This window comes from Drosophila bipectinata, chromosome 2R (genome assembly GCF_030179905.1).
Source record: "Drosophila bipectinata strain 14024-0381.07 chromosome 2R, DbipHiC1v2, whole genome shotgun sequence".
NCBI classification, from domain to species: domain Eukaryota; kingdom Metazoa; phylum Arthropoda; class Insecta; order Diptera; family Drosophilidae; genus Drosophila; species Drosophila bipectinata.
Genome location: NC_091737.1, coordinates 7,914,489 through 7,938,683, shown reverse-complemented (window position 1 = coordinate 7,938,683; position 24,195 = coordinate 7,914,489). Strand labels below are relative to the sequence as shown.

Sequence of the window (24,195 nt, the reverse complement as noted above, 5' to 3'; positions counted from 1 at the left end):
ACCAACAGAACCACCAGTTATGGCCACTTCTCGCCGCAAATCAGTCTTCGCCGAGGCCTACGATCCGGAGGCAGATGATGACGATGATGGTGCCACTGCCGTATTCCCCAAGACAGATGAACAGCGGGCCCGACTTGTCGAATCGGTGAAGAACGTCCTTCTCTTCCGTTCCCTCGAAAAGGAGCAGGTTCGTGGCACTCTATTCCACTACATAAATCATAAATCCCCTGGCAGACACACATACTGCCTGCGGTTTTGCTTTTTCGGCATCGCGTGCGCCAGGATTACCCATCCTGGCTGCCCTCCCCTTGCTTTCCTGTATCCTTTGTAACCGATTTGTTTTTGTGCAGATGAACCAAGTCCTGGATGCGATGTTCGAGCGAAAGGTTCAGCCAGGCGATTATATCATTCGCCAGGGCGACGACGGCGATAACTTTTATGTTATTGAATCGTAAGTAAAACAAAACAAATTTCCAATCAAACTTCATGAATAATGCTTGCCAGTCATCGTTTTCTTATTCTTTTTATTTTGAAGAGCCCAAAGTTTTTGTTTTTGGGTTAAAGGTTGAACTTTTGGTGATTTTGTAAAGACAGACACACATAAAGAAGTATTACAAAAGCTAATATATTACATAAATCAAGGGTGTTGTCAATAAAAAATTATACCTGAAAAGATTATGTTTTTTAAAGTTAAATCTACCAGTTAAAATAATCATAATAAAGAATAGATAACTATTTTAAATAGTAATTTAAACAAATTATTAAACAAAAACTATTTAAATTAATTTCACTAAATTTTCAAAGTCATAAACCTTAGTTCTTTTTATGTTTTTTGAATTTAATTTCTTGTTTCTACAATTGAAACATTTTCTAAGAAGTATTACCGCATATTTGGTCAGGCACAGCGACAAGCCCCATTCATTTATTTGCGGCCTAATTAATGTGTATTTGAATGGGAATTTATATTTGATATGGCAATTAATAGGCATTTACATATTGATGAGCAAACATGTACCGCATCCATTATAAATTGCATTCAATTAAACGTGAATTTTTCTCTCTCTCCTTTCTCCCATCTGTCTTTTCGAAACTGAACCTTAACCCGCAAACCCCAAACCCCACAGTGGCATCTACAAAGTGTATATTAATGACAAGCACATTAACACCTACAATCACACTGGACTCTTCGGTGAATTAGCGCTGCTCTACAACATGCCCAGGTATGTGACGCGAACTAGCCCCCACAACACCATGTATTTGATTGATTCATTATGCCAAATTTTCCGCGGTGTCTGAGCCACAATTACAACGTGTTAATAGGCTTATAAATAGACTCTACTGATAATCAAAAATCTAATTCGGATCTCGATTCTCGAATTATCCAGAGCTGCCACCGTCCAGGCGGAAACGAGTGGATTGCTGTGGGCCATGGATCGCCAGACCTTCCGGCGCATCCTATTGAAGTCGGCATTCAGGAAGCGGAAAATGTACGAGGAGCTGTTGAACAGCGTGCCCATGCTGAAGGCTTTGCAGGTGGGTAGCCACGCCTTCCGCCCCCTCCCATACCCCATTATCCATCTCGCAATGATATCTAATGGCTTGTGCTTTCCAGAACTATGAACGCATGAATCTGGCAGATGCTTTGGTTTCAAAGAGCTACGATAACGGAGCACGCATCATCAAGCAGGGTAAGGCTGGGAAATTTTTACATAAATGGAGTAAATGTTTCAATTAAAGAGTTCTTACGAGTATGGGTTTTCCAATGTGTGGTTCACAAATTGTAATATTTATATTAAAGGCTATAATCCATAAACTTAAGTGAAACAACCTAGACAAGATGGGAATAAATACATAATTAGTAACTGGAATATTTTGGGTTTATTTCTGATTACTTTCTTACTGAAAAGGTTTTTCATTAATTTCTGTTGAAAATTCCTTCAATATGTCAGTTGTATAATCAGTTTTAATTTTATAAAGGAAAAGAAATAATATATTTTTAGCTTATTAAAAAAAGGACTTGTGATACTACATAGATGGTGATAGTTTGATAGAAGTGAATTCTAGGAAAATCCTTCCCTCCGTAAAAAATAATTTCTTGTATAATTCTACTATTATTATTTTATAAGTTTTAAGATACTTTTTGAAAATGTTGTAGTTAAAGTATTGTAGTAGTTTTGTAATCGAAAAACTATATGTCCAGTATTGAAAAAAGTTTGGCAATGACACCAACTGAGTAACAAATTTCTTCCTTGAAAACCTCACAATTATTATTTAATGCAACTCTTGAAAACCTTGAAATATTTAACCCACAATCTTAGCCATAACACTTGAGTGTTTTGCCCCCCAAAGGACCCTCACTTAAAAGCATCGATTTTTCTTACTTTTCCCCAGGTGATGCGGCCGATGGCATGTACTTCATCGAGGAGGGCACCGTGTCCGTCCGCATGGACCAGGAGGACGCCGAGGTGGAGATCTCGCAGCTGGGCAAGGGCCAGTACTTTGGCGAGCTGGCTCTGGTGACACATCGGCCACGTGCCGCCTCCGTTTATGCCACGGGTGGTACCGTCAAGCTAGCATGTGAGTGTCCAGTGAACTGTCTGACCCGTGTGCGCCCCATGTGCCCCGTGTGCCCCGCGGTGGCGACACGGAAAGCCTTTCAGTTACAGTTGATCTCTCCCAGACACCAGTTCCATTCCGTCGCACTATATTGCTTGGCCTAATCCCTAATGCTTTTGTTTATTTGTTCTTTGTTTTTTTCCCCCCTCTCCCAAACACACCCATAACTCCCACACACCACCCCCACTATCACTATCCCTCCCTTATGTATGTGATGTATTTGTTGTGCGTTTTTGTGTGTATCCTTAGTCCTGGATGTGATTTGCTTTGAGCGCCTCATGGGCAAGTGCAGCGGGGGCATCCAGCGTAGTATCAGCGAGTATCGTTATTTGGAACAGGACCTGCGCGAATACTTTGATAACTTGCATTTAATATAATCTTAGATATTGATTTAGTCTCCGGCTTAAAATTGCTTTCGGTTTTTCGACCTCTTTTGGCTGAGTTTTTGGAGGAACTTGAGAGATATTTCTAAAGAGGATACTCTTTTAATGCCATATCTGTGAGATAAAAAGCCCTAAACTTTAGGCTTCTGTTAACCTTTTCATGTTTATAGTAATTCTAGTATATACATAGTCCTTTAAAGCATTCATATTGTAATTCTGAAAAAATATAAAAACTCCTTACGAGGTCCAACTGAGGTCGTTGAAATCACTTCCTACATCTACAATATAGATTTTATTATAATACCTAATAAAAAACCTGAAACTCCGTCCAGTCCTAGACACCGAGGCCTTTGAACGAATCATGGGCTTCCTGACCGATGTCCTTAAGCGCAATATTGTGATCTACGAGCAAATGTTCACCGACATGGCCCGCCGCAACACCAATTTGTGAACGAATCAAGTTTATATAGTTGTTACGATTACCTTTCGTGTTTCGGATTACCTTTCGGGTTGTTCAACAAAATTCTCAAATGTAGCCAACAGTTTTTCGAAATTTCCTAAAGAACCATTCAAAATTGTTTATGTTACTTAATATATAAAAAGATCTAAAAAAGAAAGGAGTTTTTTTTAATCCCTACACACAAGCGCCTTCCAGAATATATCCCATCACTTTTTCCCCCAAAAAAGAAGAATGAAAAACAGCTCAAAGAACACTGAAACGCCTGAAGATGACACAGGCATCAAAGGGTTAATGGATCGGTAAGACTCGGCTATTTAGAAGCTATAAAGGGGCCTGTGGTGATCAAGAGATCAAGATGGAAGGGTTTTGGTTTTGGACCGTGTGCTAACCTGTTTTGTTGATTAAGACTTACTAAACCCCTTGCCTCCAGAGAAGTCCTTGTTTCCCGGCATGCACTATGTGTTTGTTATTCAACCAAAAATGTAATAAAACAAAAAATTAATTAAAATTGTCTCTTTCGTTTAGTCCTGGATGTTAAGGCCTTTGAGCGTTTGCTGGGTCCCTGCATGGATATTATGAAGCGCAACATTGACGACTACGAGTCGCAGTTGGTGAAGATATTTGGCAGCAAAAACAATATCACCGATACACGATAAAAAGTCTGAACAACAACCAACAAAAACCACCATCAAAAGCTACAACAAACAGCAACTGAAAAGCAACAACGGTCACTTGCAGGCTTATTAGGGATTTTATTTTGTATGTTTTTTTTTTTTCATTAGAATTGAGCAATACCACAGACAACAAACAAGCAACAAACAATAAACAAACAAAGCACAAATACCAAACACACAAGGACACAAAAATAATTTAAACTTAATCCTGAATATTTGATAATTGAAATTAATCTATAATACTATAATAACGATGACGATGTTGATCATGAGAAGAAGCTTAGCAATGTTTCTTAAATCTAAAAAAATGTAAAACAAAAAAAACCATTATGAAAAAAGCCACAAGCAAGTTAAGAATTGTATTGTATGTATTTAGCAATTGTAATTTGTAATGTAATTAATTGGGCAAAAATGAATTCAAATGCAATCAGCAAACAAAAACTCTAAAAAGTTAAAAAAAAAAAAAAACAAGAAAGATTGGCTCAACTCGGGAATGTTAAAAATCTACTAATTTAAGTTTTGTTTTATATCATATATCCTTTTTGTTATTCATTGATTTATTCATAGTTTGTTTCATTGGCTGCTAATTATACGATAAGTGAAAAACAAAAAAGAAAAAAACAAAAGGCGAAAGCTATAATTAAATATATATCAAATAAGAGCAACTTGAACCACACACATCAGCAAGCTAAGAGTTTCCAAACCCACACGTATATCGGACAAATACTTACACAACTAAAGAAACTAATTTTCATAATGAGAACCCTAATTTAATATTGAATCTAACAAAACAACCAATCAATGTATGTACTAGTCTATACAGCTGGACGGACAGGCGTTTCAGCCAGCGAGTTGGGGAGGCGATTCAAGGATATCAGATTTTCAAGTCCATTTCCCAAAACACGATAACGAAAACGATTCGCGGCGATCTCATGAGCAAGTGCTATATTATCAGTTCGGTTCTCAGAGAGGTGGAGGAGGACGAGGAGGGATTTAATCGGAAATTACGAGAGGTAGAAGCTAAAGGCACAATCAATATGTTGCATGGGATCAACTTAGAAAACTTTGAGCAAAAACTAGCGAAAAAAACTAAAATTAAACAGAGAGAAAGGGCGGGACAACTAAATATGTAGTAGAGAGAAAGTGAAAGAGAAAGTTGTGTGTTTAAAATGCTTTAGATTGTTCTCCTTACGATGTGTATATTGTGTATGTCTTTTATTATCGCGGGCCCTAGAGCATCCTGTTAGGTGAACCAATCAAAGCAATATCGACCTGAGCGGATCGGCCTGGATGTGGATAAGATGTGTACTTAGTATATTCCCGTTTTTGTTGCTGTTCAATACCTGTACTACCCTATATCTACATCTATTTATATATATATATATCTAAATATATATATCTATTTATATAACTGAATGAGCTTAAACTATGGTAAAGCCTAAAACCTATACCTACTAAACCGAATCCAACTACTTTTTATGTGAATGTGTAACCCCATTGTTTTGAACAAAACAGCGTAACTAAACAAATCCTAGATGAATAATCAGTGAACATGCATATAAAATATATAAATAGGTATAATATTAAATTAAATCAATTCAACTGGCATACCAACAGTCAAGAGGTGTTCAAAGCTAAAAGAAACTACATATAATACAAGAAACGGAGAAAATATCATATATGTATCTTGCTGCAAGCTAGCATCGGCTCGCAAGCTGCAACATAATAAATCTATAATATATACAAATATGTTTTTAATCTTAATTGGTGTCTAGTCTATGTTCAAGACTTTAAAGCAAACAAATTCTTGCAAATTTTCAAAACAATAACATAAAAAGAGAAAGATAAACCTTAATATATATCGAAAGAGTAATGATCTAGAAACTAATTAAGAACCAGAAAGTGCTGGCCATTTTCTTCCACATACCAACTACACACGCACACACCATACGCACACACACACACACACACAGAACACACTCAAGCCATACATCATAAAGCTCAATAAAAAAAATATGTACGAGAACCTAAAAAGTCCTTCAGAAATTATGAACTTGACGCGCAAATTTCAAACTTCACCGAAAATGAATAAAAAAAAAAAAATAAGAAAAATAGAGCTATTCGTATTTTAACTGTTGTGTTGTAATTATGCATAAAGCGTATTAAATTATGTATGTGTAACAAGATATGAATAAAAAAAAAAAAACAAAACAAACGAAAGAAATAAAAAAAAAGAAAGCATTAAGTATAAAATATTTGAAAAATGGTGTAGACACTGAAAAAAAAACAAAAACTTTATTTACATTAATCGCCGAAGATGCTGCAACTACCAACAACAACAAAATAAAATGCAAATCAATGATATCATGCTTTCGCCATATAAAACCTTAATTTTAATTTTGTTTCGTTTACCGATGCCAAAACATTGATTTTAAATAACCTGCAGCTAAATGAATGGCATAGAAAGTTAATTTGTAAGACCGAAGCGATGATGATTATTAAGATATGGGAGAATTCAACTAACTTCATATTAAGATGTCCTTGTTATGTCGCAAAAAATTTATGAAAATATAAAGTAAAAAAAAAGATGGAAACATGAAAAAGCAAGCATGACGAATGATGAATACAAGTTTAATAAATGCGATAAAACAAACGTGATTTTATTTATTTAATGGGGTGGGCTGGGTGAAACCAAATGTTAAAATAAATTTCGGAAGTCGAACCTATAAAAGATATTATTTATTTAACTTGACATATGAGAGCTAAGAGCTTGATTATAGTCTAGATCAGAGGTCGGCACGGCCCTATCTCGGGGGCATAGGAAAGGTGCCGACCACTGGTCTAGATGTCTGATTTTCCTTGGATATTTAGTAAAAGGTTGGAGTTACTCATCATGTAACAACTAATGGGTATTTCACTGATCTATAGTTTATCGAATTTCCATACCTTGGTTAAGGATAACATTAGGTCGCTTAGATATTAAAAATAAAAAACTGCAATCCTCAAAACAGATCCATTCTAAACATTTTTTAGTAGTAATCTGGAGGATTTTTGATAAGAATTTTTTTGAATTTGTAAATTTTCTTTGGTTTTCTTAAAAAAGTATAAAGTTTCTTATTCTTTCTTATTCTTCTGATTTCTTATCCATTTTGGGTTTTCTGTTTATCAATATGGAGGATGATTCTCATCTCCACAAACTGACAATTTATTTTTATGGAAGTTAAATTGAATAACCTAAGTTAATAAGTTAAATAATAATTTTCATGTTTTATTCCAGACCAGTATTTACTAGACCAGTAATTTCTGTAATTAGATTATCATTATGTATTTAGATTCTAAATTTTAGAATATAAATATCTGGTAGAAGCACGCGATTGTCGTAGCATTATGTTGAAAAATGTGCAGGATTTCGTATTCTTTCAGACGTTTCTTGTGATATTTTGGTGTCGGCATCATCGTCCTTATCCCGATACCCAAAAGCTTCAACCATCTATATTTTTTTAGATAGTTATAGTGGACTCATGTCATAGATGGTAGTTCAGAATTCTTTGTAATTTGACCCATAAAATATATCTTTATGGATCACAAATGAAAGATATCCTACACCACCTATTAAAATAGCATAATTTATTGAATTTATAATTTTTATTCACTTAAAAACGTAGCTCCAAATACACTTATAATTTTACGGTGTTTAATATATGTTTTTATCTTTAAATGTATGTGTGTATGTGTATCGTTTATAATTATGTTTATAGAAACTCATATCGGAGCCGCTCTACCGACAATGCACGAATGATAAGTGTGAGGCGTGGTTTGGGATTCGCCAATGGATGTGGTTCCGGATTAGGCTGGCCTAATCCAAAACAAGGTTGCTATCTTGCCTTGACCAAGACCAGTGTGTTGGTATCAAAATGACGATTATTGTATTATTGGTTTTGGGTATATATTGATCCGATTCCTTTGCCTTAGCCAGAATGCCTTAGCCTTGGATTGGTTGCTGTGGTTGCCGCCTCCAGGATGCGAATGTAATTTGTTTGCTTGCTCGGTTTTCTTTCTTTTGTTTCTTTTCTGTTTTCTGGGAAAAATTCATTTAAAAAGTTTCTGCTTTTTGTTTCTTCTTTCTTTTGTGGTTTTTTAGCAGTGTATAAACTAGAAATCTAACTGTAAAGATCATCGTCGCCATTGTCTCCTGGCGAGTTAACTGGCATGTTGTTGCCAGACCCTGAGGTGTTGGCGGCTTGACCCGGGAATCTATATTTAATAAAAATTATAAGTAAGCTTTAAGATTTAAAGTCCTACGCTGAAACTCACCTGAAGTTCTGTCCAAAGCCACGAGACTGCTGCAGAGTTTGAGCAAACATCTCGTATTTCCTGATGTCATTATCGGACACCGAACGGCGAGCAAACTTCATGGCCTCCTCGAAGTGAGCGCTAGTGATCTCCGGCACTGGATCGTCCTCGTCCATCTGGGATTACGGGGAAAAAGTCAAAAATAGATGTTCATTTTTCTTAACCTAATGTGCTACTTACGTCCATCGCAGAGTTCTGGTTCTCGGAGCGCTCCTTCTCGCGACGAATCTCTGCCTCGATGGCCTGACGGATGGCCAGTTTGCAGGCGCGCTGGCAAATCTCAGTCAGATCGGCACCCGAGAAGCCCTGAGTCACCTTGGCGATGTAGGTCAGGTCCACCTCCTTGGCCAGCGGCGACTTGCGCAGGTTGGCCTTCAGGATAGCCTCGCGCGACTTGTCGTCGGGCAGCGGGATGTAGATCAGCTGATCCAGACGACCAGGACGCAAGATGGCCGGATCGATGATGTCGGGCCGATTGGTGGCGCCAATGATGAACACATTCTTCTTGGCTCCCATGCCGTCCATCTCAGTGAGGATCTGGTTGATCACACGATCGGCAGCACCACCAGCATCGCCCATGTTGCCGCCACGTGCCTTGGCGATCGAGTCCAACTCATCGAAGAAGAGCACACAGGGGGCCGCAGAGCGGGCCTTGTCGAAGATGTCGCGCACATTGGCCTCGGACTCGCCGAACCACATGGTCAGCAGCTCGGGTCCCTTCACCGAGATGAAGTTCGCCTGGCACTCGTTGGCGATGGCCTTGGCCAGCAGGGTCTTACCGCAACCGGGGGGTCCGTAGAACAGGACACCGCGACTGGGCTGCATTCCGAACTTCAAGAACTTGTCGGGATGCTCCACCGGGTACTGCACTAGCTCCTGCAGCTCCTTCTTCACGCTCTCGAGACCACCGATGTCCGACCAGGTGGTGTTGGGCACCTCAACCACCGTCTCACGCAGTGCCGATGGGCTGGACTTGGTCATGGCATACCGGAAGTTCTCCATGGTCACGGCCAGAGAGGCCAGAACCTCGGCGTCGATCTTGTCGTCCTCCAAGTCGATGAGGTCCATCTTCTCACGGATCTGCTGGAGAGCTGCCTCCGAGCACAGCGAGGCCAGATCAGCACCCACATGTCCGTGGGTTTCGGCGGCAATCTGCTCAAGATCGACGTCCTCGTGCAGCTTCATGTTCTTGGTGTGAATTCGCAGAACTTCCAAGCGACCGGTGGCATCGGGAATGCCAATGTCGATCTCACGGTCGAAGCGTCCAAAGCGACGCAGAGCCGGGTCAATGGAGTTGGGCCTGTTGGTGGCCGCCATCACGATCAGGTGAGAGCTCTTCTTCATGCCGTCCATCAAGGTCAGCAGCTGCGACACGATGCGGCGCTCCACCTCGCCGTGGGTCTTGTCACGCTTGGGAGCAATGGCGTCGATCTCATCGATGAAGATGATGGCGGGAGAGTTCTTCTCGGCCTCTTCGAAAGCTTTACGCAAATTGGACTCTGACTCGCCGGCCAGCTTGGACATGATTTCGGGTCCGTTGATCAAGAAGAAAAAGGCGCCAGTCTCGTTGGCGACGGCCCGAGCGATCAGGGTCTTTCCCGTACCGGGAGGTCCGTACATGAGGATACCGCGCGGCGGCTTCACACCAATAGCCTTGAACAGCGACGGGTGACGGAGGGGCAGCTCCACCATCTCTTTAATCTGGGCCAACTGCTTGCGGCAGCCACCAATGTCGTCGTAGCCCACGGCATTCAGAGACTCTTCCTCCTCCTCACGCTTGATGGGATCACCATCACAGAAGATAACCGTCTCGGGGGCGACAATGCAGTACGGCTCGGGCTCAGTGAGCATCACCTTAAACTCAATGGGACGCATGGCGGCGCGCACAATGAAGTTGTCGCCCATGTGGATTGGACGGTAGGCCTCGAGGAAGTAGGGCTTCAGATAGATCTCGAAAAGGTTACCGGTAACGCCTTCGGTGGTGTCATCGATGGGCAGGATACGGACTCTTTTTCCGTACTTGACGTCCGGGCAGGACTGCACCGACACAACATCAGAGAGATGGACGCACAGGTTGTTGCGCACCACTCGGTTCATGCGGATCTTCTCATCGGGGCAGGTATCGTCCGAGAGCACGATGCAGACTGTCTCCTTGCGGCGCTTGCCCTTCAGAATCACGGTGTCACCACGGAAGAGCTGCAGCTCGTCCATCTTCGCCTGGAAGAGAGACAGCCGAGCGAATAAGTAACCTGAAACATGATGACGTGGCCCAACCAAGCGAGCCAACTGAACCACTTACCTGCGACAGCGACACCACAGAGTTGTCATCGTTCTGGGCCTCCTCCACAATCAAACGGTTAGGACGGTCCTTGCGCTTCAAAATCGCCGTAGCCAGATCATCACTGCGAAAGGAGGCGAAAAAAAAGAAACCTTTTATTACAAACGTCTCAATATGAAGGTGTTCCCAATTCCAACCGCTTCTCCGAAGAGGACTGCGGTTTCATCTTCTCGTCCTGCTCGCTGTGATAGCCCTGCATAAAGTTCCTGGTGTCATCATTGCCGCCCGACATTCTGCCTTGTTCATATGCTTGGGAACCCCCTTTATTATATTCTTTAATTCTTTTTTTTTCAACTTTTTTTGTTGGTCTCGATCAAGTTTTTTTTTAAGACTGCCACCACGCAAAGACAAAACAATGGAACTGAACTTCAGAGTATCTCCAGTGCCGACAGCATATTCCCGGCCAACTTTGATTGGTTAGTCGGCCTACTAGTAGTTGAAAAAATTTAACAGAACTCAGTTATGGACATGTCATGGCATGTTTTGTAGCATCATCCAGAAACACGTCATGTTTCGCAGACTTTTGAAATTCAATTCGAGAATTTCGAATAAGGAAGGATTTATTATGTAGGAGTATTTATTTTATTCTGAATCACATATAGATTCATAGATAAGATTTTATTAGCGATTGGAGATTAGGGAACTAACCATAAAATAAAATAAAACACGCTTTGGTTATGCTTCTAATACGAAATATTGAAAATAGTGCGTCTCGTTTTAACCTTTTTCTTGGAAAACAAAGAAAAGGGGTCTCGAGCACCACCAACAACTACCAAAGTAACAGCGGCGGCACCAAAAACAACAACTGCGAGACAACACCAAAGAGCGCACTGCAATGGCGATTTTCTTTTCGGGGTTTCGGTTTCGGGCTGCTTGGCCTAGTTTCGCAATTGGTGCATCGGAAAAAGCGGCGCAAGGAATACTCGGAAGGACATGGATGTTCATTAGGTGTTTCTTAAATTAGTGGGCTATCAACCTATAATCGCATTGTCTGCGATGTGGCCCTCGCACTCATTTTCCCTCAGTTTTCGGGCCAATGACTGCGCAAAATTTAAGAGCTACGGCAGCAAATTCAGGGCCGCTTTGTCGGCGCCCTTTTTTGGGGCTAGTACACTTACCCCTTTGAATCTGCCATGGTAAACTAGTAGTAGTTGAACTTTGTAACTTAAACGTAGAAATCGGCTAATTGGACACTCGGGGTTCGGCTGCAATGCTTTCTGAAAAATCGGTCCAAAATCGCAAAATCACCAAAAGACGAGCTAGCGGTGGATAAGCTTCGATAGGTTGAACTTCAGTGCTGTAGCCGACTCAAACTTGCAATTGTAGTGTTGCAAAACCGTCGATTATATCATATATATTCCCATCACTAAGATCTTTCGATGCATTAGCACTAGAGACGGCAGTCGTAAAGTACTGTTTTAAATAGCCGAACAAATGAACAAACTCAATAATTGTATTGTGTTAATCAGATAATTTTTAATAAAGGATTTTTGGTTCGTGAAGGATAAAGAATATGTTTAAGAAACATCTTTTCCGCTAATGAGTATTCGATGATTTTCAAATTATTTAGTGTTGATCAACGTTATTTGCAGTCCACCCCTAAATTAACTTACCAGAACTTACCTCTTTGGCGGCTAATTCAAACAGTACCTTAAGAAAATATCATAATAGTTGATTCAAGGAAGAATCTTTATTCCACGCTTTGTGCAATACACTTATATAAATACATATATATTGAATACAAAATATGCGTCTCTTTGTGTGGTTGTGTGTTAGTGTAAAACAACATGTTGCAAAATTTGTCGGGTTAGCACAAAGATTCATAAATATACGCCACGAAATACATAAACAAAGTTTAAATGCTTTAGATTTCAATTGTTTTTGAAGTATTCGATCGTTTTGGATTTCAATTATTACTTTTTTTCACATTTTTATAAATTTTTGTTCGAGAGTATGTGTTTTTGGATTTGGTTTGCTTTTTGGGTAACTTTCTAGCCAGCATGCACAGACTGAAATGAAGAGAAAGGAAACATAAAGTGAATCGAAATCAGGGAATCAATATTCGTAAATCAGAGCATAACTGAAAATCGAAAGGAAGCCAACAAAATTTGCGTTTTAGTGTCTACCACAAAGTCTTTTGATTGCCATTTGTTTTTCATTAATTGGATTCAGGGTCGTCTCCGCCATCCGCTTCTTTGGTTTTTTTTCTGACTGATCTCGTCGAGCTTCGATTCAAAGTTAGATAAATTCTGAGTTTGAACGTACCCGTGCAATGTCCACGCCGGTTATGTTCTTAACCAGCTCTGGCACTTTGTTAACGATCTGCAGGACCTCGCCGGTCAGCTTGGCAGCACCGATATCGCCCTGTCCGCTGGACACCATGGTGATCTTCTTCGCCTGCGATAGTGGAGCAGCGACTTCAGCGGCCACCTAGAGGAAATGGTATTAATTATTTGTTTTAGTGGGCTGCTGGAGAAGAGACATACCTTTGGCAACGTGTCCAGAAGCATCTCCACCATGGCAGCTTCACGGTATTCGCGCCAAGCGTCGGCCTTTTGGGCCATCTGCTCAGCCTCCGCCTTGGCCTTGGCCGCAATGGCAAAGGCTTCGGCCTCGCCACGGATTTTGATCTGCAAGAATGAATTTTATTATCAATTCAGATATATCCGAAGTGGTTTAGTTTACCGATTCGGCCTCAGCCTCAGCCTCCATAACCACACGCTGCTTATTGGCCTCGGCTAGCTTCTCCAGACGGAACTTTTCAGCCTCGGCCGGACGACGCACGGTGGCTTCCAATTCTTTCTCGCGACGCAGGATCTCCTGCTCCTGCACGGCAATCTCCTGGGTTCGCTCAATCACTTTCACCTGCATTTGCTCCTCCTTGATGCGCTGCTTGGTCTTGGCGGCCTGCAGTTCATAGGCCATCTCCGCCTCGGCTTTTTTGGTCTGCACCTCCACGTCATAGGCGGCCTTCTTCAGCTCGAAATCGCGCTGGGCTTTGGCAATGTCGGTGTCGTTCAAGAATCTGGCGGCCATTCGCTGTTCCTCGGCAATGGCTTCCTTAATGTGCGCCTCCGCCCGGGCCTCGGCCTCTCCAATCCGAGCATCCCGCTTAACCTCCGCGGTACGAGCCATGCCCAAGGACCTGAGGTATCCCTGAAAAGCAAACCAGATATCTTAACTCACATATTTTCATTGCATGAAAAGGAATATTCTTTGAAAGGTATGGTGACGGGATGTAACCTCAGGGACTTCACAAACGTTTAGGTCTTACGTTGGTATACGCACCTTTGAGTCTCCCTGATATGGATCCATGCGGACATGCAAAAAATATACATATTATATACAAAAAGATTTTACCAAAAACAAATGGCTCAGAGCCACGACAACGAAGGGAGTAAATTAACAAATAATTTAAAACAAAGAAATATAGTTTTTAAGAAAATAAAATAACTAATCTATTTACGAGAGATAATCACCTCCTCATCACGCAAATCCTTGATGGTGTAGGATACCACGGTTATTCCCATGTTGGCCAGATCACTGGAGGCCACCTCGAACACCTGCTTGCTGAACTTCTTACGATCCTTGTAGATCTCCTCCACGGTCATCGAACCCATAATGGCGCGCTGGTGTCCCTCGAGGGTCACCAAGGCGATATGGTTGATTTCTGCCTCCGTCTTGCCCAGAAATTGCTCACAGGCGGTAAGCAGCATGTCCTCGTTCTGTCCCTGGACCTTCACCTGGGCAATGCCCGTAACGGAGATGGGAACGCCCTGGCTGGTGTACACACATGGGCTCTCAACCTGGAGAGTCATGGTGTTCAACGAAATGCTGCAATTTCGAATACCAATTAGCTGCTAAGCTCAATAATTTTAAAATAATTTAAATATATATTTACCGTTGCACCTGCTGGATTGTGGGCCAAACGAAGGCTCGACCGCCCGGCACCAGAAGCGGCTTCATGTAGCAGCATCCTGCGAACGAAAACCAAACAAATCACCCTTTTGTTTACAAAACATTTGAAAACCCGCTAGGTGCGCGCGCACCCCAATGCTTCTTCTTCCTATTAGCAGTACACAAAAATCGATAGGAATGACGTCACTCAGGGGTGGGGTGTTTGCTGTCACCAATTTATATTTTAAGTTAAGGCACAATTGTAGGCCTGATCTGTAAGGAGGACACGAAAAAGCTGTCAATTACCGGAGACAACCAACGCCTCGTTGGGACCGCAGGTGACGAAGCCCCAAGTCATCTTGGATGCGAATTATCGCCTGTAAGTATTGGGGAAAAGTCCGATCTGAGGTGGTTAGAGCTGCTGATAAGCGTCTCCGTTTTCACAAGAATTTAGCAAATCCCGATCCGATTGGAGTGAAATATAGACCAGATCCACAGGTCGCTAGGTGGACAAGTGTCTTTCGGTATTATTTATATACACAGAGTATATATATCTAGCACGCGGAACGGAACGCGACCGGTTCGCCTTAAAATCCAGAGTAGAATAAAAATCTCTCGCCGCCGTTTGCCATCCCCAGCGTGTGCGCAGCTACATTAACCCTTATACGATGTCGGGGGTTCAGAATGAACAGCATCTCCAGGTAAGTGGCTTTTTATTCGTACAAGAAAACTAGATAAAATCTGAATTAATAGATCTTAAGGTACTAAATTCTTAGATGACTGCCTCCAGCTTGGGGCTCTAAAATAATTTATATCCGGAGATACTCCCTTTGGTTCACACACAACTACGTACAGTAGAAATCGGTTAAGCGGAATCTTATAATAAAAGATAACATTTTGAAAAAGATTTAGAATTAGAAATACAAGCTCTTTAAGTAAAGCAAACTTTTTAAGTATTTATAAAAAAATTTCAAAATTGCTTAGAAAGTTTCACCTTTTAACCGAAACCTACTGCTTAGGCATTAATCGAAGACCTGGGAGGACACTACGCACATCCATAGCTGCACAAGATTAGGTATTTGGCTTAAGGCTAATCCAACTCGAAGTCCATCAAGTTTCAGTGACCAGAGGATGTGCTGTCCGTGAAGTACGGATGCTGCATGGCGGCCTCCGCACTGATCCGCTGATTTGGCCGGCAGACTAGCAGTTTCTGCAACAAATCACGACCTTTGGAGTTAAGTCTGGGCACTAGTTGGCTCCACGATGTGATGGCCGGAAATGCTGTGAAAAAAAATGGATTTAAACAATTCTTATAAGCGGGATAGACTTAAAAAATTCCTACAGGGAAGCGCCACGTAGTCGGAGAGGTGCGAGACACCCGGCCAGGAATCTTCGTTGGGGGTACCCAGCACCCGGAATATTTTCATAAGCTGATCCAGCACATCGGAGCCCGGAAATAAAGGTCGTCCAGCATCGGCCAGTTCGGCCAGAATGCATCCCGCTGACCACATATCGATGCTGGTGGTGTACAGCTTGGCGCCAAACAAAACGTCGGGCGGCCTGTACCATAGGGTCACCACCTCGGCGGAATAGCACTTGACGGGAATGCCAAAAGCACGGGCAAGGCCAAAATCGGCCAGCTTCAGTTCTCCGTTTTTGTTGATGAGCAGGTTTTGTGGCTTAAGGTCGCGATGCAGGACGTTGTGGCTGCATGTAGAGGAGAAATGACAAATAAAGAATATCCCATTACGTTTTCTCATTATCTTGCCTGTGGCAGAATGCTAGACCGCGGAGCAACTGCAGCATGAAACTGCGGCACACCGCCATGTCAATCTCCCCGTTCAGACTGTCGAAGTACTTCTTCAGGTCCTGGTCGCAGTGCTCAAAGACCAGGGTCAGCTTCTTGTCCGAGTGCAGGACGTCTATCAGTCGCACAATGTTCTTGTGCTTCAGCTCCTTCAGAAGGCAAATCTCTCGAAGTGCCGAACTGGGCACGCCCTCGTCGTCCTCGTCCAGGCGCACCCGCTTCAACGCCACGATCTCCATGGTGTCCCGGTTGCGCCCCTTGAACACCGTGCCATAGGTGCCCTCGCCTATCTTCTCCATTTTGTCGTACTTCTGCATCTTTGCAGATTTGCGATTTTCTTCGATGGCCAAATAAAAACAAAACCAGAAAAACTGAGTGACCGTACACTAGTACCATTAAGCCACTAAATTAACGGTATGCAACACTGTTTTAGCCAGCATTCTTGTGCTAAAACCCATCGAGGGTTAACGGCGGTTTGAAACTTGGATAAAACGAGGGGTTTTTATAAATATTGAATATTTTGTACATTTATTTAAATATGTCAAGTTTCTTTAGACCGAAGACAGATCAGAACCTAAAGGGGTAAAGGTATTTATCAGGGACCGTAAATAATGATTATTGTCGCTATTTTTAAATGAATAAATCAATCACTTTCAATCAACATAGAACAAGCTTGACTAGCACGTTTTTATCCTTAAGAATACACTATGAATATCCTTGATGATTTTTAATTTTTTATTGTTATATTTATTCTTCTATTGTTAAACCATTTTTTTGATCGAAAATAAATAAAAATCACAAATAATCATTAAGCTTGAACAAAAAAAATAAAACTCGAAAATAATGATTATTCGTGATTTTTATTTTTTTTTATCAAAATAAAACTCACCAAGCAATAACTTTTGATCCTTTAAGGATATTGCCAATATTGTCCTATGTCCTTATAAAGGACCCTAGAGCAATAATTGGCAACAACAACAAAAAAATGCATTTTACCTGTGTTTGTTGCAATTATTAAATATAAGGTCAACTGTTACATACAGAGCAGCAGCAGCAGATATATGTATGTAGTACTATGTACACAATCACCAAAACAATGATCATAATGATAATGATAACCATCATAATGATCAACCAGTAAAACAATTAGGTAAATTAATTTTCAATTTATTATGCATTTATGACATAAAATGAATTTTATGTATTTTTATAATTTTTTTTTTAATTTTAAGAATAACAATTTTGATAGCAACTCGCTCGACAAGTTGCATCTTTGGTCGGTTAGCATTATTTTAAGTGCAGAAAAGGCGCGCTAACTTGGGTAGCTGGAACCGCGAGCACCACCTTAAAAAGCTGATAGGAGGTGATGGAACCAATGTTAGTAGATGTCCGCGAACATCGATTTTTTCTACCTCCACTGGTAGAAAACTGGTAGCAGTGCACTCCTATGAATGTGGCAGCAAATTTTCGTGCCTGAGCATTCTAGGGCATCGTTATTGTCGTTATCCATATCCATGCACAAAATTCGCGGAATACACCATTTGTCGGAACTGCCACCACAGTGCTTGGGACGAGCCGCCTGTACTACGGTGAGGGCCAGAAAGACGCACAGCATCGAAACGAGAACGAAGCGAGCCATTGTTGCTAGTTAATAATTTGGAACCGACTAACTAGCTTTGAGGTGGAGCTGGCTTTATATAGCTTAGGGATAAGAAATTCATTTACGGATCAGTTGCCCTTCTGATCTGAGATTAATTTCGTCGTTTTTGGACAATTCCAGGAAATTTGATTAGCAAGAATTTTGATTCCGGGGAAAGTTGGCGGCAGCAACGCGATTGTGAATAAAATACTTCTTCAAATTCTTCGCGAATTAAAAAATTTAATGAATGACGAGCCCGCAATTTACATAAAATAGCTGATATACATTTTTCTGACGAAAATTTTCAATATACATATGTACAATGTACATACACATTAGGTACATATATAAAACTAAACAGTAAAAACTTTTCTTAAAATGGCTCGGGTCTGTGTTTTAGTTTTTCAATCCGATCTGTGTTTACATATGTACTTTTATAGAGAGGATTACCTCCCAAGATCCTGATCAAGAATCCCCTGATCATTTTCCGTGGTCAATTAAGAGGGTGATAAAGTTTGGTAAAAGAGTATAAGGAGCAAGTGCAAGAGTTCTACAAAATAAATATAGTTACAAAGAAATCGATAGTACATACATATAAGACAGGGTTTCACAAAATTTAAATTAGTTATGCGTTATCTACACTTTATTTTGTTTTATATTTATTTTTTATCTTGAAAATAGGCCCTTCCAAATATTGCATTTTTTATAATTAATCCAAATTAATGTACCATTTCAGATGCAATTTGAAAAGGTGCCTGATGATGTCCTGTACCTTATACTGAGTTACCTCGATCTGAAAACGCAGCTTAAGGCGATACGAGTGCATTCGCGGTTTCTATATCTAATGCCTCATGTTTGGCGTCTTTACTGCAAGAATATGGTGATAGTAGAGCCAATCCTTCTGGAAGATTTGAGTCTATTATTAAAAAATACTTGGAATACGATGACCCACTTGCGGTTCCGAACAGACGATCGAGAACACTTCGAGGAGCTCACAAACTATGTGTATCCAAACGTCGAGGACTTCCGGTTCGCCACACTATCTTTTCGTTTGGAGGACTCGGATATGATAAAAATAGTCGATTCGTTTCCCAATATCCGGACTTTCAGCCCCCAAGGAAATTTTACTGGAGCTTACATGACTGGTTTCCAACACCTGGAACACCTAACTTTATCGTACTGTTCTAAAGTCTGTGCCTTAAAACTAAGCAGCATTTTATCTACTTTGCTCCCAAAGAGTCTCAAACTGGACATATTTGACCACAAGCAGATCCAACGATATAGTATGCCTCTGGTAGCCATAGCCAATCTGGAGGTACTGCACTGCGATAGCTCTGAATTGACTGGGTGGTTCCTCAATAAACTAGACAAAATGTTTAAAATTAAAACTCTCAAAATAAGTAACAGAATGGGTGATTTTTTAGTCAGACAAATCCTTTTTGAGCTATCACAAACTCGGAGTAAGGTCAAAAGCCTCGAGCTAGCATTGCCTGATCTAGCCGCATTAACTTTGCCTCTTTACGTTGAGATGCAATTTGAGACTGTTGTTATTATAAGTGAAAATCTCGACAGGATCGGATTTAATCATATAGAAATACCAAACATTAAGAGACTTTATTTAATAAGCTCGAGGATAACACAAGAAGATGACTTTGGACACTTTATAAAGGCATTAAAAGCAGCAGAATTTGTATGCTTGAAGGATTGCCAGTTTGGCTTTATGAAATACACATTTTCAGGAAAGGATATTGCCCAGAATCGCAGTACCAAACTTAACCTTTGTATAATTAAAAACAGTTTTCCTGTTAATTCGAATTGTGAGGTAAGTTATGGCGTATGTGTATCGCTATTTCCATGAACTGAAGAAATTTTGTTTCTTTTTAGGTTTTCTCCACTGCCACTAAGTGGAAGGTGGTCGATGAAGATGCACTTTTTGAGTTACACCATGAACTCCCAAAGGAAATGAAATACGAATTCAGCTTTGAGCCTTTCCTCATTCAATTTGAATGAAAATCAATGATACTTACGCTTGTAAACTTGAGATCGCATTAAACGAAACACGCACCCATTGTCTCTTGCATGAAAGTTGAATTTTTATTTAAGTTGCAGCCAATGAATTCAATAGTAATTTCAGTAGATTAACTTATGCTGTTTGACTTTTCAACTCCCACATCCTCCTCATATACCAGGCAATAATTCTTTCTTGAAATGCGCGCGCCAATATGTTTGAAAGGAAAGTAATTGCTAAATGAACTATGAACCAAAAACTGTAATTATCCTTGGCAAATTTTGCTCAATTAAAAAGTGTGTGTGTGTGTGCTACTTCGAATTATTGCGAGGTATTTGGGATAGCTCGGAGCCGATTAACTTCTATTGGTATTTATTGATAGACACATCTGAAAACACTTAGTAACTAGGTATTGATGTCGGCTTTAAGATTTCTTAGAGTTTTTGATTTTGGTTTTCGAATAGTTCGATTGTTAGTTTTATGGAAGTAAAACATTGTGATATCTGTTTAAGTAGTTACCCACCTCTCGTCTTAACCAATATATGTCATTATGCCGTTTAATCGTTAATCGTTTGCATTTTATGATTTAAGTTTAGCTAATTACTCTTTACCCATTTTTCCCGAAAGTAGTTTGCTCTCAAATATTACATTTTGTCCGCCCTTTGGTGGCGAACGATTTTTGCTTAGATTTTATATAATATGCCAGCTTATTCAAAGAAATCCTCGATACATAATTACCGATAATAGTACAACAGTTTTTTTAATATTTATTATTAGAATTATTTTATACGTAATTTACCTAGTTGGGGGCTTTAACAATTAAAGTTTAAATTTCATTTAAACTGGCTTCCTTTCGCGCTCTGATAAGTTACTATGCAGTATAGAATCTATGAATATTACAGCGTAATACGATGCTCAACAAATGTGCTTAAGCCTAGTTAATATGCATAGCCGATAGCTAATCCTTATACACACATTAAATGTCGCCTGATAGCTTAAATATTAAATATACAATACGATGATCGAGTACTTGCTTCAGTTATAACGATTCCAATGTCTTGGTTCCCAAATCCTACAATCTTACTTTCCCCCACTCCCAGTCCCGAGTCCTTTCTTGAAGCAGAAGAGAGCGATAGAGAAGTGGAGCTCTAACACCTAACATACATAGCTATGAGTTATACGTTAATACGTCAATTCTCGTCAAGTTGGAAAACACATTAAAAGTATTGGTAGTAGATTGCTCTATATGCGTCTTATCCTAGCTATGTCTGACTTAACAGCTAGTTATTTTGATTAGATACTTTTGTATTGTTGGTGGCATCGACATCTCACTATTTCTCCCAATGCAACACTTCACTTTGCTTCTAAAAACAGTCTCCACTTGGCTCTATAAATTTAGCTATAACTAATATGTAGAATACACTTGCTTGGTTTAACAGAAAATTCAATCCCCTATTTACAACATCTTATCGATTATCGCTTATAGACTAGAGCGCCTTGTCGTGATCATTGTCCTTAAACGTCCTTGGAGTTTTATTAAATGGGTTTCTTTGGTATACAATTGCGTTAATCCTCCTGCTCCCAATCTGGTGGTGGTATAGCCGAAGAGGTTAGATCAACATCCGCTTGTTGGCTTAGCAGAAGCGTCTGCAAAAATAATCCAATTTACAAGATTCATTAGCAGTGCGGAGGAGGAAACTTTTTGCATTCACGGAAAAGTTCATTGAGATGTTAAGGCGGCCAAACTAAGCAGAAATTTTCGAAATTAATGTTACTTAATTTAACTTTCATGTTGCCTTTGGTAATGGAAATGAAAATGAAAATAAATGAATGGCAAAGATTTAACTGCTGCCACATGCAGATGTGGAGGAGCTTCTCGACCCTCCACCCTCCACCCACCAGCTCCCATCCATCCCGACCCCAAATGCATTGCAAATGGTAACTATTCAAAACTTGTGCGCCCGTCTTTGTAGATAAAATCCAGTTTGGGTTTTGGGTTTGGCTTTTTGGGACTGGAAGGTGGGGGGTGGCGTCGTTTAATTCTAATGGCCCATCTGGCTGCATTGACCGAAATCGGGGCATGCAGATGACAGGTCCGATAAAGGTCTGATAAAACTTTTCCTTTTGAGTGCCCCCAAAGTTTTTCTCCAGCTTGGCGGCTGACGTATTGTTTCCATCAGCCATCAGCGAGTGTTTGGCTCAAAAAACATAAAAAACCGAAACAGAAACAGAAACTCCTTTAGAAGCTGCACTTGCGACCTCAACACTCAGCTCAAGCAATATCAATTTCGGTTCGGGACGAGGGGCTCGTGGCTTGAAACCCTGGATTCCGGACTCAGGACTCTGGACTCGGAACTCGTGTATTGAAAATTGAAACTTGCCAGCCACACAATAACATAAAAGAGAATATGCAATTGCGTGTGCGTCAAATCGATTTGATTCAAGAGGTTTCCCCATTGCCCACTGCCACCGGCCGATCCGGATAACACAATAACAATAACAGGGATACACTTGGAAAAATGCACGACAGAGCGACATACTTTATGATTTCTTGGTAAATAAAAGCTAGGTTAAAGAAGGGACTAGATGTATCCTTGCAGTTCTGTGGGCAATTATAATGAAGATATACATCACAGTATATACAACATATATCCTATCGAGATAGAGGAAATTAAGAAAATTTCTATGAAACAGAGAAATGCGAAGAGTCCTCGCATACCAATATACCTGAAAATTCGGTGATTTGAAAATCACTTTGTAGGTTGGGACTCTTAATGGATCGCATTTTGTATATCGCATTATCGCTCGCAGGATCGCATTTATAAATAATCGAACTATATAAAAACTTTATTTTTATATCAGATACAAACGATGTCCAGGGTAACGTGCCAGGGTATATCATCTTCGGCCACGACCACGTAAGCTTTCCCTTCATTTATTTTCATTGATTCATACATAAATTCTTAAATTTTGGATGATTCATACATTTTTCCAGTTGTAGGAAATTTCCCCAATTCTGTAGAATCGGACACGAGATAGACTTCTTATTTTTGAGCTATGGCGAAATTTCCCCAATTCTGTAGAATCGGACACGAGATAGACTTCTTATCTTTGAGCTATAGAAAGCCATGGGCATCGGTAAGCTACACAGTCTGCGCTGAACTTTTGATTAGTAAGAATGGCTCGTTTTTTTCTCGGTCTGGTGCTGTGCCTCTTTCTTGCCTCCGCTCTAGTCCAGGCGGTTCGCTACAAGCCCTGTGGCGGCTTTTCCAATAAGTCCTGTGTGCCACGCCATTTTTGCCAATTCAGGGATGGCAGTATTCCAAGAAACAGAGGAACCTCAGAGTGTCCAAGAACCCATGCTTGCTGCCCCAACGCGAATATTGTAAGAATCGATCTCTTTATATATATTTTGGCTTATCAGTAACATACGTTTTTAAATTCGAATCTACTAAGAATGAGGAGGCTGTACCAGCTCAATTTGAGCACCGAAACCCTGAAGCAACCGTCAGTGCTGAAACTTCGACTGACACCTCACCAAAAATCATATTTCTGCCGGTTACTCGTATAAATAAAAGTTGGACAGAAACTAACCCTTCCCCGGACCCACTGGAACAACCTCAAATTACTTATGGAGTACATAATTGGAGCCGAAACAAACGGATCTAGATGATGCCGAAGCTGTTCGTTCGACTTCAGGGTATGAGGGTGACACAAATGCAACATTAAATATTATATAATATAACATAATTCAAATTTATAAAACAAGTAATAATTTATTTAAAGTAATTCAATACAGAAATTTTAAAATCTGAAAAATGTCCTCTTTTTTAAGAGACCTACCTTCGCCTCTTCGCATGCACTATCTAGAGTTTCCCGCTGCGGTAGTGGACTGGTCGGTGGCCGCCGAAGAGGATGCGCTTGAAGGCCTGCCGGAACTCCGGGCTAAAAATAGTGTAGATGACCTGAAAAAATAGCAATAGATTAGGATAATGAAAGGTATGAAACAAAATGTTTTCT

General features: G+C 40.5%; 6 protein-coding genes across 12 annotated transcripts in view; 2 read left to right on the top strand and 4 right to left on the bottom strand.

Moving 5' to 3' along the window:
- Positions 1-6,247, top strand: part of Pka-R2 (cAMP-dependent protein kinase type II regulatory subunit) — a 34,561-nt gene extending 28,314 nt beyond the window's left edge. Inside the window, exons 4-10 of one of the 3 annotated variants that reach the window (XM_017251281.3) lie at positions 9-187; positions 351-451; positions 1,125-1,220; positions 1,386-1,533; positions 1,613-1,688; positions 2,392-2,577; positions 3,985-6,247. In XM_017251281.3, the coding sequence (XP_017106770.1) occupies positions 9-187; positions 351-451; positions 1,125-1,220; positions 1,386-1,533; positions 1,613-1,688; positions 2,392-2,577; positions 3,985-4,115 (917 nt within the window). In that variant the 3' untranslated portion in view covers positions 4,116-6,247. Of the gene's footprint in view, positions 1-8; positions 188-350; positions 452-1,124; positions 1,221-1,385; positions 1,534-1,612; positions 1,689-2,391; positions 2,578-2,865; positions 3,009-3,331; positions 3,584-3,984 lie in introns of those variants that run through there. The other 2 variants (XM_017251283.3, XM_017251282.3) reach the window with 2 other exon arrangements.
- A 1,512-nt stretch (positions 6,248-7,759) lies between these two features.
- Positions 7,760-12,123, bottom strand: TER94 (Transitional endoplasmic reticulum ATPase TER94). Of its 3 annotated transcripts, none has more exons than XM_017251273.3 (5): positions 11,943-12,123; positions 10,786-10,888; positions 8,667-10,703; positions 8,448-8,602; positions 7,760-8,387 (listed from the first exon to the last, which is right to left on the bottom strand). In XM_017251273.3, exons 1-5 carry the CDS (start codon positions 11,957-11,959, stop codon positions 8,294-8,296), a joined length of 2,406 nt encoding a protein of 801 aa, XP_017106762.1. In that variant the 5' UTR covers positions 11,960-12,123; the 3' UTR covers positions 7,760-8,293. The 3 variants fall into 3 exon arrangements, with proteins under 3 accessions (XP_017106762.1, XP_017106761.1, XP_017106760.1); XM_017251272.3 differs by lacking the exon at positions 11,943-12,123 and adding an exon at positions 10,962-11,178 and having other exon boundaries at positions 8,448-8,599; XM_017251271.3 differs by lacking the exon at positions 11,943-12,123 and adding an exon at positions 10,962-11,177.
- Positions 12,124-12,491: 368 nt separating this feature from the next.
- Flo1 (flotillin-1) lies at positions 12,492-15,168 on the bottom strand. Of its 2 annotated transcripts, XM_017251274.3 has the most exons (8): positions 15,028-15,168; positions 14,726-14,801; positions 14,304-14,658; positions 14,113-14,124; positions 13,510-13,980; positions 13,311-13,454; positions 13,090-13,254; positions 12,492-12,833 (listed from the first exon to the last, which is right to left on the bottom strand). In XM_017251274.3, the coding sequence occupies exons 1-8, from the start codon at positions 15,077-15,079 to the stop codon at positions 12,816-12,818; spliced, it is 1,293 nt and encodes a 430-aa protein (XP_017106763.1). In that variant the 5' UTR covers positions 15,080-15,168; the 3' UTR covers positions 12,492-12,815. The 2 variants fall into 2 exon arrangements, with proteins under 2 accessions (XP_017106763.1, XP_017106764.1); XM_017251275.3 differs by lacking the exon at positions 14,113-14,124.
- A 114-nt stretch (positions 15,169-15,282) lies between these two features.
- LOC108132064 (uncharacterized) lies at positions 15,283-20,255 on the top strand. Its single transcript, XM_017251279.3, has 3 exons — positions 15,283-15,422; positions 18,904-19,989; positions 20,052-20,255. Exons 1-3 carry the CDS (start codon positions 15,390-15,392, stop codon positions 20,175-20,177), a joined length of 1,245 nt encoding a protein of 414 aa, XP_017106768.2. The 5' UTR covers positions 15,283-15,389; the 3' UTR covers positions 20,178-20,255.
- Positions 15,418-16,914, bottom strand: Cdk5 (Cyclin-dependent kinase 5). Its single transcript, XM_017251285.3, has 3 exons — positions 16,490-16,914; positions 16,064-16,428; positions 15,418-16,002 (listed from the first exon to the last, which is right to left on the bottom strand). The coding sequence occupies exons 1-3, from the start codon at positions 16,843-16,845 to the stop codon at positions 15,839-15,841; spliced, it is 885 nt and encodes a 294-aa protein (XP_017106774.1). The 5' UTR covers positions 16,846-16,914; the 3' UTR covers positions 15,418-15,838.
- The window catches only part of 5-HT1A (5-hydroxytryptamine (serotonin) receptor 1A), a 70,105-nt gene continuing 66,163 nt past the window's right edge, over positions 20,254-24,195 (bottom strand). The window contains exons 10-11 of one of the 2 annotated variants that reach the window (XM_017251270.3): positions 24,019-24,140; positions 20,254-21,822 (exon numbers count right to left, since the gene is read on the bottom strand). In XM_017251270.3, the coding sequence (XP_017106759.2) occupies positions 24,042-24,140 (99 nt within the window). In that variant the 3' untranslated portion in view covers positions 20,254-21,822; positions 24,019-24,041. Of the gene's footprint in view, positions 21,823-23,931; positions 24,141-24,195 lie in introns of those variants that run through there. The other variant, XM_070277907.1, reaches the window with a different exon arrangement.

Coding starts and splice junctions, on each gene's coding strand:
- Cdk5 (XM_017251285.3), bottom strand. CDS start 16,845: ATGCAGAAGTACGACAAAATGGAGAAGATAGGCGAGGGCACCTATGGC. Junction 16,429..16,489: donor GGTCTAGCATTCTGCCACAG/GCAAGATAATGA, acceptor CTCTACATGCAG/CCACAACGTCCTGCATCGCG. Junction 16,003..16,063: donor CGACTACGTGGCGCTTCCCT/GTAGGAATTTTT, acceptor TTTTTTTCACAG/CATTTCCGGCCATCACATCG.
- Flo1 (XM_017251274.3), bottom strand. CDS start 15,079: ATGACTTGGGGCTTCGTCACCTGCGGTCCCAACGAGGCGTTGGTTGTC. Junction 14,659..14,725: donor ACAATCCAGCAGGTGCAACG/GTAAATATATAT, acceptor TCGAAATTGCAG/CATTTCGTTGAACACCATGA. Junction 13,455..13,509: donor CTGAGGCTGAGGCCGAATCG/GTAAACTAAACC, acceptor TCATTCTTGCAG/ATCAAAATCCGTGGCGAGGC.
- LOC108132064 (XM_017251279.3), top strand. CDS start 15,390: ATGTCGGGGGTTCAGAATGAACAGCATCTCCAG. Junction 15,423..18,903: donor AGAATGAACAGCATCTCCAG/GTAAGTGGCTTT, acceptor GTACCATTTCAG/ATGCAATTTGAAAAGGTGCC. Junction 19,990..20,051: donor CTGTTAATTCGAATTGTGAG/GTAAGTTATGGC, acceptor GTTTCTTTTTAG/GTTTTCTCCACTGCCACTAA.
- TER94 (XM_017251271.3), bottom strand. CDS start 11,056: ATGTCGGGCGGCAATGATGACACCAGGAACTTTATGCAGGGCTATCAC. Junction 10,889..10,961: donor CAGTCCTCTTCGGAGAAGCG/GTTGGAATTGGG, acceptor CTCCTTTCGCAG/TGATGATCTGGCTACGGCGA. Junction 8,388..8,447: donor GGCTTTGGACAGAACTTCAG/GTGAGTTTCAGC, acceptor TATTAAATATAG/ATTCCCGGGTCAAGCCGCCA.